The sequence below is a fragment of the Pholis gunnellus genome (assembly GCF_910591455.1).
Source record: "Pholis gunnellus genome assembly, chromosome: 17".
Lineage (NCBI taxonomy): Eukaryota > Metazoa > Chordata > Actinopteri > Perciformes > Pholidae > Pholis > Pholis gunnellus.
This window is the reverse complement of record NC_136544.1, coordinates 6,083,884-6,096,144: the sequence shown is the minus strand read 5'-3', so window position 1 is coordinate 6,096,144 and position 12,261 is coordinate 6,083,884. Positions and strand designations below refer to the sequence as shown.

At 48.5% G+C, this 12,261-nt stretch overlaps 1 protein-coding gene across 1 annotated transcript in view; it reads left to right on the top strand.

The window, feature by feature from the left end:
- The window catches only part of grin2ba (glutamate receptor, ionotropic, N-methyl D-aspartate 2B-a), a gene marked incomplete at both ends in the record, with an annotated part of 93,321 nt that overhangs the window by 53,395 nt on the left and 27,665 nt on the right, over positions 1-12,261 (top strand). Inside the window, 3 exons of the mRNA XM_079178419.1 lie at positions 1,087-1,230; positions 1,561-1,831; positions 7,877-8,069. Of these exons, the coding sequence (XP_079034545.1) occupies positions 1,087-1,230; positions 1,561-1,831; positions 7,877-8,069 (608 nt within the window). The remainder of the gene's footprint in view (positions 1-1,086; positions 1,231-1,560; positions 1,832-7,876; positions 8,070-12,261) is intronic.

Sequence of the window (12,261 nt, the reverse complement as noted above, 5' to 3'; positions counted from 1 at the left end):
ACCTCCCCCCCCCCCCCTGTTGCGCATCGTAGCTCTCTACATGCCACCTCGACGGCGTTGGCCCTGATCTCATTAATGCAGAAACAAGGTAGCTGGATCAACCCGCGTGCATCTCCCCCCCCCCATGGGAGGGGCAGGTTAGCCTTTGATGTGGAGCGAAGCGCAGAGAGAGAGAGAGAGAGAGAGAGAGAGAGAGAGAGAGAGTCCTGAGGAGCCAGAGGGATTTCAGCCCCACCTGACTCCGCTACACATGCAGTCCACAGTGGAAACGCACGACAAAACCGCTCTCATTCAAGTATCCGAGAACACAAACCCACCAGCGTGCAATGCAGGAGTTTGGGCTCATGCACAGCAACGAAGCTCATGTCGCAGAACTGCAGAGTCTCGTCTAGACTAGACTTTTCTCACCTCCTCCTCTCCTCCTTCTGTCCAGCTCCATGTTCCGTTTCGACACCGGTGGCGAGGCTCGGGTGTCGGGTCTGTGAGCGATGTCTCCGACTGTACTGCTGCTTGGACCGCTGTACATTCCGCATCTCTCGTATTCAGATTTAGCCTCTCCATTGGGAAGGGACTTAGTTAGTGAATGTTTTGTGTGTGTGTGTGTGTGTGTGTGTGTGTGCCATCCCTCGTGTATACATGGTCCTAATATCCAGCGCCTCGCAGGTTACATTGAGATTGCGCTGTTCCAACACGGCGTGTCATAAAACAAATTGATGAAAATGATCAGTGAGGTTAAGGACGGCGGCTTCGAGTCCCCAGGATTTTGCTCCAGCTTCCCCCCCCCCCCCCCCCCCCCACTCGTGTGCGAACTCATTAAAAGAGTCATAAAGGAAACTAATGAAAATCATGACCGGTATCATTACAAGCCCACTGGTGTCCTCTCGCCTTTCTCCTCCGTGAGCGGGAGAATAAAAGGCAGCTAAATTAATGCTCCCACCAATAATGTCACACAACCCGACCGCCGTCCTTTAAGTAGTGCCTGTTCTCCTCTGTGTGGAGAGCCAGCTAAATTAAAGTTCAGGCCAATATTGTTACGCAAAGCACTCACGCTCTTCCGTTCCTCCTTGTCTCTCTTGTCATTTCCAGGATGACGACTCCATGTTCTTCCAGTTCGGCCCCTCCATCGAGCAGCAGGCTTCGGTCATGCTGAACATCATGGAGGAGTACGACTGGTACATCTTCTCCATCGTCACCACGTACTACCCGGGGTACCAGGACTTTGTCACCAAGGTAACGGCACCCAGCTGAGACGACACGCGCGAGCAATCGGGCATCGAGGGGCACTTTAGTCTCACAATAGAAATGTTGCAGCCCTATCATGAATAAATATAGATTTTGTATTTATATAGCACTGATTTGAGACAGGTTTGCTTAGCGTTCAGTGGAACTCCATATTGGACCTCTGAATAATCGTATAATCCCAATTTTGAAGATTTTCGTCCTCGCCAATCCTCATACGATAATGCAAACGTGACTATGGAACTATGTCGAACTACAATGAAACAGTACGAGTCTCTTCTGTCATTCTGATCAGCCCTCTCCTCCCTCGGCCCCATCCAGGTCCGCAGCACCATCGAGAACAGCTTCGTGGGCTGGGAGCTGGAGGAAGTCATACTGCTGGACATGTCGGTGGATGACGGGGATTCGAAGATCCAGAACCAGCTGAAGAAGCTCGGGAGCCCCGTCATTCTTCTGTACTGCACAAAAGAGGAGGCCAACACCATCTTCGAGGTGGCCCACTCTGTCGGGATCACTGGCTACGGCTACACGTGGATCGTGCCCTCGCTGGTAGCTGGAGACACCATTGTAGTGCCTGCAGAGTTCCCCACAGGTATGAAATCTGCGATAGCAGGGGGATGCTCCAATACCATACGAATAAAAAATGCCTAACTGCATACACATAACATAGTTCTGCATTAACCTTTTGTTGTGTAACCGTGTCTTCAACCTCGGGCGCAAAGGGTGTTTATTAGTCAACGCTGTTGGACTTTCTCACGGTATTCATAGTTGAGAATGCTGACTCACTGCCCAGTCTTGCTTGGTTTTGACGGTGTCAGATGGTTACGTTTTGTGGTTTTTGCTTCCATATTCTGAGGCACAGTTTGGTCCAAGACGTTTGGTGTTGTGGTGGCATCACTGTCTCGCCGATAACGATGCACCCTGTTCTCCTCTCAGATACGACGAGCAGGGATTTCTCAGTCTACTGATCCTCGAGTGCACGTTTTCACCGTTGACCTGTCATTTATGCGCATGGCTAGTTCTAAAGATGACATTTCAAGTCTGCTAAATGTGGCTACCAGGCTTAAAAAAAAAAAGGGACAAGGTGAGGGGACGTGATGGCAATGTGTCACTCGCAAGCAGTCCAGGTCAGGTTGTACTGACATTTAGTTTGGTGATCGGATTCAATCGTCTTTTGGTCTGACTTAAGACCCGAGTCCACCTATTGGGGATACGGGCGCTGTATGAAACTGAGGTCGGACAATCAGGAATTCAAATTGGATCCCGTTTCTATCTTGACACAATCTCAATGTGGAAAGATCTTTGCTTGCCTTGAGCACAAATGCTAATCCCTTTGTAAGTAGAGTAATTACATTACGTGCAGCGTTTTGGTTGATGTTTATCCAAAGAGCGCACCGTGAATGCATGCATTCTCTACATAGGTCGCCCCAGTCTCATCCAGAACCGTCAAACTGCTTCTTGGTTCCTTCCTGTGATCTTTTGCCTTTCAAGAGTTACATTGTCTCACTTTAAGAAGGCCATTTTTTTTTTTTTTTATTTCACAACCTTTATCATCAGCTAATGGAGACTAAGATGCAATTAAAAGGTTCCAGAAAAGGCTAAGTGGTCTTTATTTGGACAAATTACCACCTCAAGGACAGGAACCAACATTTGTATTCCGTCAGTGAGGATGGAGCTTGCGGTTGCAATGCTAACGGCACTAATGGCTAGCTTGGAAGCAGCGGTGTCACGTCGTCGTGGTTGTGCTCTGGCCCTGATCCCTGGTGGTGATGTACAGTAGCCTTACCTAGACGTGGCCTACTTGTAAACCAACACTGGGCCTTTTTGAGATTTAGCTATTTGGATTTGTTCTGCAAGACCAAAAAAAAAAAAAACTGACCTTTCATAATACCAACTGAGGCAGCGTCTCTCACCGCCGCCCCATGCCTCAACACCACTGGAGGTCATTCTAACCTTTTGAAGGTAAAACGTGGAACCAAAGTGACATCTATGTTGGGGTGCATTAACCAGTGAACCCGCTCACGCAATCTGTCAGGGACACCTGTCAGATCGCCTCATGTAACGGGACTTTCAGCACTTGCGGGTGGACAGAGTCTTTTAGAAAAGGCCAGGTCTCGGCGGGGAAACCGACCTGCTTCTGATGGTGAAACCATAGAACTTTCTGCGACTTCAGTCTGTTTTAATGTCAGTCGGACGGAAAAACTTCGGAGCAGGTAGGTATATTTACGCTGGCCTCTCGTAATTTGTTGGTGTTTGGCTTTTTTTTGATTTACAGTCTAGGGGAGATATTACACCGCTGCCTGTCCTCAGCAGTTTCTGGGAAATGGTTGAATGAACCTGAGATCGTTGTGCCGCTCAACCACCGTAACTCAAACCCCCCCCCCCCCCTCCTCTGCTCCCTTATTGGCACCCATGGATGATTTACTCTGGATGGGAGTTGGGAGTCTTTTAGCGAGCCTTTTTCGCGCGATGTCTGTCTGCGTGCGTTTGTCTGCGAAATGTGCGATTGGTTTACGGTTTAATTTTGGTGAGAAAATAATGGCTGAGCGCAATGAAATGGGTTGCGTGTTTGTGCTTTCGCGTGTACCTCATACGGTGGAGGGCGAGAGTGATTACCTGAAGGCCAGAGGGAACAAAACCACGTGTGTGTGTGTGTGTGTGTAAGTTTGTCAGTTCCAAATTAAGGTTACACTCTATAAAGTTTGATAGATCACCAAATCAGTTATGTAAAGCACACAGCAACACCGCTCTTGATTTATGTTGCCAGAGAGATAATCGTGACTAGCTCATGCTTTGCCTGGGTGATTACAAAGTGGGGCTGGCAGAGAGGCCGCGTTGATGGACACAAACAAACCTCTTTCAGCTCGCATTGAATTATCATGGAATTAATCTTGTGGGACACAATGAAGGATAGCGGGCTGAATGTCATCCACTCATTTAACGCGTGATGAATAGGACAGAGAATGTGCCTATGATCTAACATTAACAACAAAATGACAAGATATTTAATCATTTATATTTTGTTTTTAGCTTAAATGAAGCTTTTTTTTGTTGTGAAATCATATAAGAGTGTATGTTGAGCATAAGTCTGTGAGCAGAGGGCTGAGCCTGTGCTCACGGCGCTGCTGCTGCTGCAGGATCTGTGCTTGTCAATGCTGCCCTCTGCCAACCACATGAACATGAAGGTAGGATGTTACTTAACAGCGTCAGCAATGACTTTCTATCAAACCGCACTTTCATTAGATAGAGGGACCAAAATGCATTTCTTTTTTTTCTATGAGAAAAGGACAGCTATACTGGCCTGAATTAACCTTCGGATGAAGAAGATGCTGCTGTACAAAAAGGAAGAGACGGGCGTTATATATTTGTAGACATTAATTTAGGTATTCTACTGTGCAACTCAATAATTCAACAAACCCCTGTATTTCTGAGTTTCAACCTCGGCATCGTCAAAGCCACACGGAAGCCTGAAGTCGACCACACCGACTTCTGAGCTAACACAGAGCGAAAGGACACCGTGGCACAGCATGTCCCTGATGGCGCGGCGGCGTGTACGCTCTGGGTGAAACCAGCGGTTCAGGGTTCGGCAGAAGGTGCACGCTATCTGGGGGGGTGGGGGGGCTTTGCTTAGCTTACTAGGCACACTTAATAATTTGCACCATGTGCGATGAAGAGCCTCAAATCCTCATGGGTAATTCAACTGATGCCCTCTTTAAGTGCCGCTATGGGGAACCATCTCTTTTCCCACTACCTCCCTTCCTTCTTTCCTTTTCCTCCTTCTTTCATTGCTGTTGTTCCCTCGCGTCTCTGTCGTTTCTGTCCCACTATTTCAGCCTCCTCTGACTCTCTCCTCTCTTTTTTTCCCTGTTTCTTCTGCTTCTTTATCTTTGTGTCTCTGCCGCTGTCTGACTTTTTCTCTCTGCCCACTCCGTCCCTCTTTTTCCTCCCCTCCCCGTCCCTCTCAGCTCTCTCTCTCTCTCTCTCTCTCTAACAGCTTTTCTGTCTCTATTCTTCCTGATCAGTTGCACACTCCTGCCGCACACACTGTGCTAACGTAACCACCCAATCTGACATCACTGACAATAATAAGCCGTTTCCAAAAATACCCAGTGATACGGTAGTTCTGCTGTTACGCTCCCCAACTCAATGCCCGCGCGTGGATGCTCTCCGTCCGCAGTCTTTGTGATTTTTCTTCTACATGTGCGAATCTGTGACAGGGAGACGGCATTCGCCTTCAGGCCGAGTCAGTAGCCAGTTTACGGTGCCAGGAAAAAAAAAGGGGCTTTACAGCTGCCACAGTGCTGTTCAGCTATAACGTTGCCAGTTGACACGCCTGTGTTGTGACACTAAAACATGTCCTGAGAGATGTATGAACATGTACACTTCACGCTGCAGTTCCCAAGATGGATAAAAAAAAAAAACCATACGCTGCATGCCCATGCACGGCACACACACACCTTCCTGTGAAAGAATCGTTGCCTCAAATAATAAAAGTGAAGTGTGCAAAAAAAGGAGCGAGTGAGCGAGTGAGTGTGTGAGAAAGTGTCAACAGTATGTGACATTAGATGTGGTCCTGGAGGGCCGGAGCTGTCAGTGCCGAGGCCCCGCGAGGAGAGGCAGGTTGCCGGGGGCCGCCTGTCTATTTCTGCCCACTGACATGGTAGTGGAGCGGCTGACATGTGGTCATACTCTGTCAGATAGATGCAGACCGACTGATGGACAGAGAGGGGGACAGATACGTTGACTCGAAGGCAGTCCGCGCCTCACTGAGAGCTCTGTGACCCGAACCCAGAGGCGACCGGCGGGGTCGCCAACAGAAAGATCAGTTAGTGGCCATTTACAGAAGTCATGAAGGGCAACTTGGTGCCGAAGGGTTTCGATAACGGGGCTTTTTGATGCGGAAGGTTTTCTGCGTTGAATTGGTGCGTAGTTAGTTAGCCGGGCATGCTAACGTTTGCAGCTAACATTAGAGCAGCTGAACACACAGTTTAAGCCAGGGCTGGGCGATATGGAGTCACTATATTGTTCACCAAATACCCTGATGCCAATATTGTGACGATATTGTACGGTTGACCGTAATGCAGCCTTTAAAACCAATCATCTTAGCCATATTGCGGTATAATGATATCCAAAATCTAAGACAATATCTTGTCTCATATCACGATATCGATATATCATTATATCAATATATTGCCCAGCTGTAGTTTAACCCATTCCTCACACTTCCCTTCTCTTGTTTTTGGTTTTAAAAAGCTTGACAGGTCTAGCTACGGCTGCTGTGATTGGACAGTTGCTGCTCAGGGCGGGGGTTAAGCGAACGTCCATTAGTCATGCTGGGCAAACCAGGGCGAGGAGAGCAAACGGCTGCCTTGATGTGAACCTTGAGGACTGCTCGAGGACCTCGAGCTGCTCTACTGAACGTACTAATTTGCGCTGAGTGTGTAATTCCACGGTCGATTGGGTGGTCGCGACCCGAACATGTTCAAAACATTAGACCCTGTCCAATAAGGACCTGTGACCTTAAACCCAACGTGCATAAATTATTTTGGGGGAAGAAAAAAAAAGTTATCCAATTTCTTAAATGGATCCAAAACAATTTGACCCCTTGAGAGCCGAGAGAGCCCGAGGACAATCCCACCTGTTAGCTCCAAGCTGCTGAAATCCTGACAGCGGTGAACTAGAGAGCTAAATGATTGGTGATTAAAAAGAGATAAACATTGCACACACCATAGGCTCAGTGCTTGGGCTTCATGCACTGTGTGTCATCAATTAATGGTGACTATATGTCATGAGTTAATCATATTATCAATAACGGCAGTTTAATATAAATGATACTCGTTACCCAAATGTCAGCCTTGTTTGAATAGATGCATAATAGGCTACGTTTCAGAGAGAATCGGCTCTTCTGACAGCGTTTCTCTGCGTTTTTCTTTCTTTGTTTTAGATTAATAAAATACTGGAAAACAGATTGGTGTAAGTCAGGTCCTCAGCCAGCCTTTCCTGGGTGAATAAAGGTTAAAACAAAAATGTACATATTCCTGTATCGTCCATATACTCGCTACTCACTGCAGGATAATCGACAGCAGAGAGGGACAGAGGGGAGGACGAAGGACGGGCGTCCTGGCAAACCGTTGAATGGGCTGATGGATGACTGGAAGGGCACCGGGAGAGACAGACAGAGAGACGTAAACGTACAAACTGTTGTTCGTAAACAGACAGATTGTCAAGGGAGAACAGGACTCAGGCGGACAGAAGGACAGATAAACAGACGTACAGACGAGTGCAAAGGGCAACAAACAAGAGACAGACAGCGCTTTAGACAGACAGATGGACAAACACAGCAAGGTGAGAGACGCGTAGTCAGGCAGGATGGGAGCGCTATCGGCTCTGTGAGTCATCACGTAGTGTGAGCTCTGTCTCTTGGCGTGCGTTCAAAACCATGTACACTGTGTATACGCGAACAGAATTATCCATCCCTCCCCGCTTTAGTCTCTCTCCTTTGTCTCTCCAGTTCAGCCCGCTCATCTTCTCTATTTTTACAGATCCCCCTCCAATCTTGCCATCCTTTCTTCCTTCCACACCTCCTCTGATCCCCCTCTCTCTCTCTCTCTCTCCTCTTCTCGCTTTGTCCGCCCAGGGCTGCTCTCCGTGTCCTACGACGAGTGGGACTACGGCCTGGAGGCCCGCGTTCGCGACGGCGTGGCCATCATCACCATGGCAACCTCCACCATGATGATGGACCGCGGACCTCACACCCTGCTGAAGGCCGAGTGCCACGGGGCCCCGGACAAGAAGACCCCCATCTCAGGCAACCCCAACGAAGTGCTCAGGTGAGTGACGGACGGAGGCCGGATCGAAGAGTCTCACTTTGGACTCGCTCGCAAGAAAGCGGTGAACTCGCGAGTCCCCATGATAGAAAATGAGCCGCGTGGTCGTCGTCACGTGAGGTGGACGGCTAGTGAACAGTGCACCACGTTAGCTGTATGTCTGTAGAACTGCCCTTTGTTTGCAGCATTGATTAACAATGTGTTTACACATCATCTCGTATCGTTAGCTTAGCTTAGCACAAAGACTAGAATAACAGCTAGCCTGGCTCTGGCCTAAGGTAACAAAATCTGCTCACCAGCACATCTAAAGCGTATCAAATTGACACGTTATATCGAGTGCCAGGCAACAGTTTCCAGAAGATACTGCTCCGCGCCGATAAATAGTCCGACGCATAATCCCCCCTGGAAAACAGGCAATTGTTGCTGTTACACTTTGGTTTTTGTACAAATTGAGCAAAGAAGATAAAACATGTTATTCAGCGAGCTTTAGACGAGCTGCCGGGCGGACTCCGTTACCTTCAGGCTTAGCCGTTTCCCACAGTCTTCCCCACAGTCTTCATGCTAAGCTAAGCTAATTTATATAGTGTAGATATATATACTTTATTTCATATTCAACGAGCAGATATGAGAGCGGTATCCTCTCATTTCACTCTCACTCTGCCCGAGTACAGCAGTAGATAATGAAGTGGTGGAGTGGATTCGGGGACGCTGAGGGCAACAAAGGAGATGTTGCTTCTCTAAAGTGGAGAAAGAAGGAGTTGATGAATAAAAAGGCTGCCCTTGTAGGAGCCTTTTTATATCGGACTTTGAATATACATGACATCTTCAGTGTTGAAATGTGTACTTTGAAGCTGGGACAAAGTTAATTGGTATCTGTATATTTCACATATTGGCATTATATTGTTTGTGTTCTTCAAAATGAAGACTGCATTTCAAAGTTCCACTTCCTGTTGAATGCTGCCACATGTCTGCACTCTCCCTCTCTCGGATTTCAAATCATTACGGTGTCCGTTATTGTGAGAAGCACTGCAGGAATGGCGTTCTTTTTTCCCCGCTTAGCGTGCATGAAAACAAGCTCCCTTTTTTTGCCCTTAAAGCAACCTGCACACATCCCATGATAACTAGCTCTGTGGCGTACAATATGTAATACAGTACGGAGGCCACGCGTCTCAGCAGTGGTCTCATTCGTTCGCAACCACACTAATGTCTCCAAATGTTATGTGACGGTGATTTACGGATGCTCAAATGCCACACACACACACACACACACAGCAGCTTTAAAAAAAAGGTGCGCCGGTTCAGTTGGCGTGGCATCAACACGAGAGTCCTGGCGCGGATCAGCACAACCTCGGACGCAGCAGATGCTGGCGAACTCACACACACACACACACGCGTGCGCCTTCATCCCCTGCAAACTGTGATCATCCTCCCCCCCCCACACGTAATAATACCCTTCACACACATAACAGCCCTCTTCACATGCCCCCCCTTCCTCAGGAAAAATCCGAGCCCACCCCCTCAGCTGTCCGTCTCAGCAGCAGGCCTTTTGAACTGGTTGCGAGGCGCAGCGTTCGGCGGCGCTTTGCTCCGCTCGCTGCCTAATTGGTCCCAATGGCGTTTCAGTCGGCGAACACTGTAGCCCCTCTGTCGTGCTGCGCTCCAGAGCTCAGCACTGCATTATATTCAGGGGCAGTTCCAACCCCTCTCTGCCTCTCTAAATGTGTGTCGACTGTAGCTGTGTGTGTTTTTATTGGGCTAAATAGACACCGTCAAGGCCAGATGTGTGTGTGTTTGTGTGTGCGAAGGAGTCTTCTAGGACACCAGTCTGGTTTCCTACTCAATGACATATCAGAAACCCTCTGGCAGTGACTCACACTTGTGTTCAGACGGACACAAAAGTCTCCCTCTGCCCTCCAGAAGTTTCCACGCTCACAGGAGGAAGCAGACACCTGCTGCAGACGCGCACCTTTTCGGGATTTCTCAACGCTCGTGCTCCGAGCTTAACCGCATCCCCGCGCTGAGGCAGCGGAGCTTTGTTGTCCGTCCAAGTAAACTCTTCAGATCTCATTTCAACCCCCGCGTGTGTTGCTTGTCCGCTTTCCTTTCTGAAGCTTTGCATTTGTTTCACCGCTGCTGCTCGCCGCTTCCCGAGATAACGGTGGGAGTTTATGACAGCTGCTGTTGCCCCAGAATTCAACCCCCCCCCCTCACCCCCACCCCCCTCCCCCGTTCTGCTGCCGTGTGCCGCTCTTTTCTGTCTCTCTGCTCCGTCATCTTCTCCTCTCTCCGTCCACTCGTTGCCCTGTATAGTCCTCTCCTTTTGTTCCGCCCCGGTCTGCTTTGTCCCACTTGATTCTCTTCTGTCGAGAGCGGCTCTGCTCTTGTTTTTATCTGTTCACACCTTTTTGTCTTCTCCTCTCTTCTCATTTCCTCTCCTCTCCTCTCGTCTCCTCTCCCCTGCTCCTTCCCAGCCATCGTCTGCGCTCCAGACCTGCAGTGTTATAATCAACTTAGCCGTGTTGATGATTAGATCAGTTGCGAGCGCTGCTAAGATCCTTTGCCCCTCGCTGCCTTAACTAAATTTGTTCGGTGATAACCTTTGTCTTCTAGTGTTCAATCAAGAGATTAGCATTTGGCCTACAGTCTATATATACCAGGGAGTGAATGAATGGCTGGTCGCCTCGCGGCTGGCCTGGCTGTTTGGTCGGTGGGTTGGATGCCTCACTGTCCTGGTTGGTGCCATACTAAGTGAATTAATGGGTGAATAGATGAAAGATCGGTGGAAAGGGAACTCAAACAAAAGGCTCTTTCGTAGGGCAGGAAGATCTTATAATCAGTGGCGCTCGCCAGTGAGTTCACGCGTCATTAATAAATCAGATAAAGTCACAATTAATTCTGAGCCGTCGAGAATGACGCGTAATAGCTCGGAAAACGAAGCCTCGTTCTCTAAAGCTCAGTTTCTGCTCTGAGATATTTTATTTTTATTTTTTTCATACTAGGGATACTGTACAAGTTCCCCTGGTCGGGAAGTCTCTGGTTTAGAGAACGACGTGACTTCCGCCTCTCAAAGAATATCTCCAACTCATGAAGAACGACTATTTTAACTGTGGAGTGAGCGTGACTCAGGAAACGCTCGGCCTATTTCTCTGCTTCAGATGTAATCCGAGACGGACTAGAGATTTTTTTTTCTGAGTTTCTGATCACACATCACATCACATGCCTTTCAAGGTTGCAGATTAATGAACGGGTTAAGTCAGTAAGGGACGCATGGCAAATATGTAAATCACATCTAGTTTACATGAGCAGTCTGCCGTTGAATGATGAGGAATCGCCGCATTGCTCTCGGCCATCTACTTGACTTTATAAAGCCATACATCATGGCGATCCCTCTCCGCTTAGCGTTTCCTTGTTCAGCCCTCAGAGCTTCGCAGAATACCACAAGAGGAGGACGCGTCACTACTCGGCTAAGTAAATGAAGTCCTCTGTAGCCGGCACTGTGACATTCCTGCTAATGCTACAGTGTGTGAGCCTGACAAATGGAGATAGCAGAAAGAGGAAGAAGAGAGCAAAAGCGCAGAGAGCAAAAGACACAGTGAGGGGGGGGGGGGAGAGAGAGACCACTGGTGAGCAATACACAACAGTGTGAGAATCATGAGTTTGACAACAGCGGCCCTGACCTTGCCAGACGTGGACAGGTTCCAAATGAGCTCGGACTTGGAAAGGTGTCAAGTGCTTTTAAGCTCTGTGGACATTTTTGAACTTCCGTGGCCCCGGCGAGGCTTTCAATGGAGCGCATGTGTTTGCGTGCGTGCGTGTGTGCCCCACTCCGTGCGGCAAACTCCGAAGCACCGTCGTGACCCTACTGAGCTGAGGGATGAGTGTGCGTCCACCTCTGTGTTTGTGTGTGTGTGTGTGTGTGTGTGTGTGTGTGTGTGTGTTCTTGCTCTTGCTATTTCAGACTGAGTCCATAAAAGCCAGCTGAGTGTGTGTTTATGGGGCAGGCCAGTGGGAGGTGTTAAAAAGGTACCTGGTTTGTGATGGGGCCTGATTAGAACTAGGTCAGGGTGCTCCTGCCCTCTTTCTTCTCGCTTCCTTCTCTCTGTCTCTGTCACTACATCTCTTTTTCTTTATTTTTTTCTCACATAATCATTTTTCTCTCTCATTTCTATCACATTATTGTCTCTTTTTTGCTCCT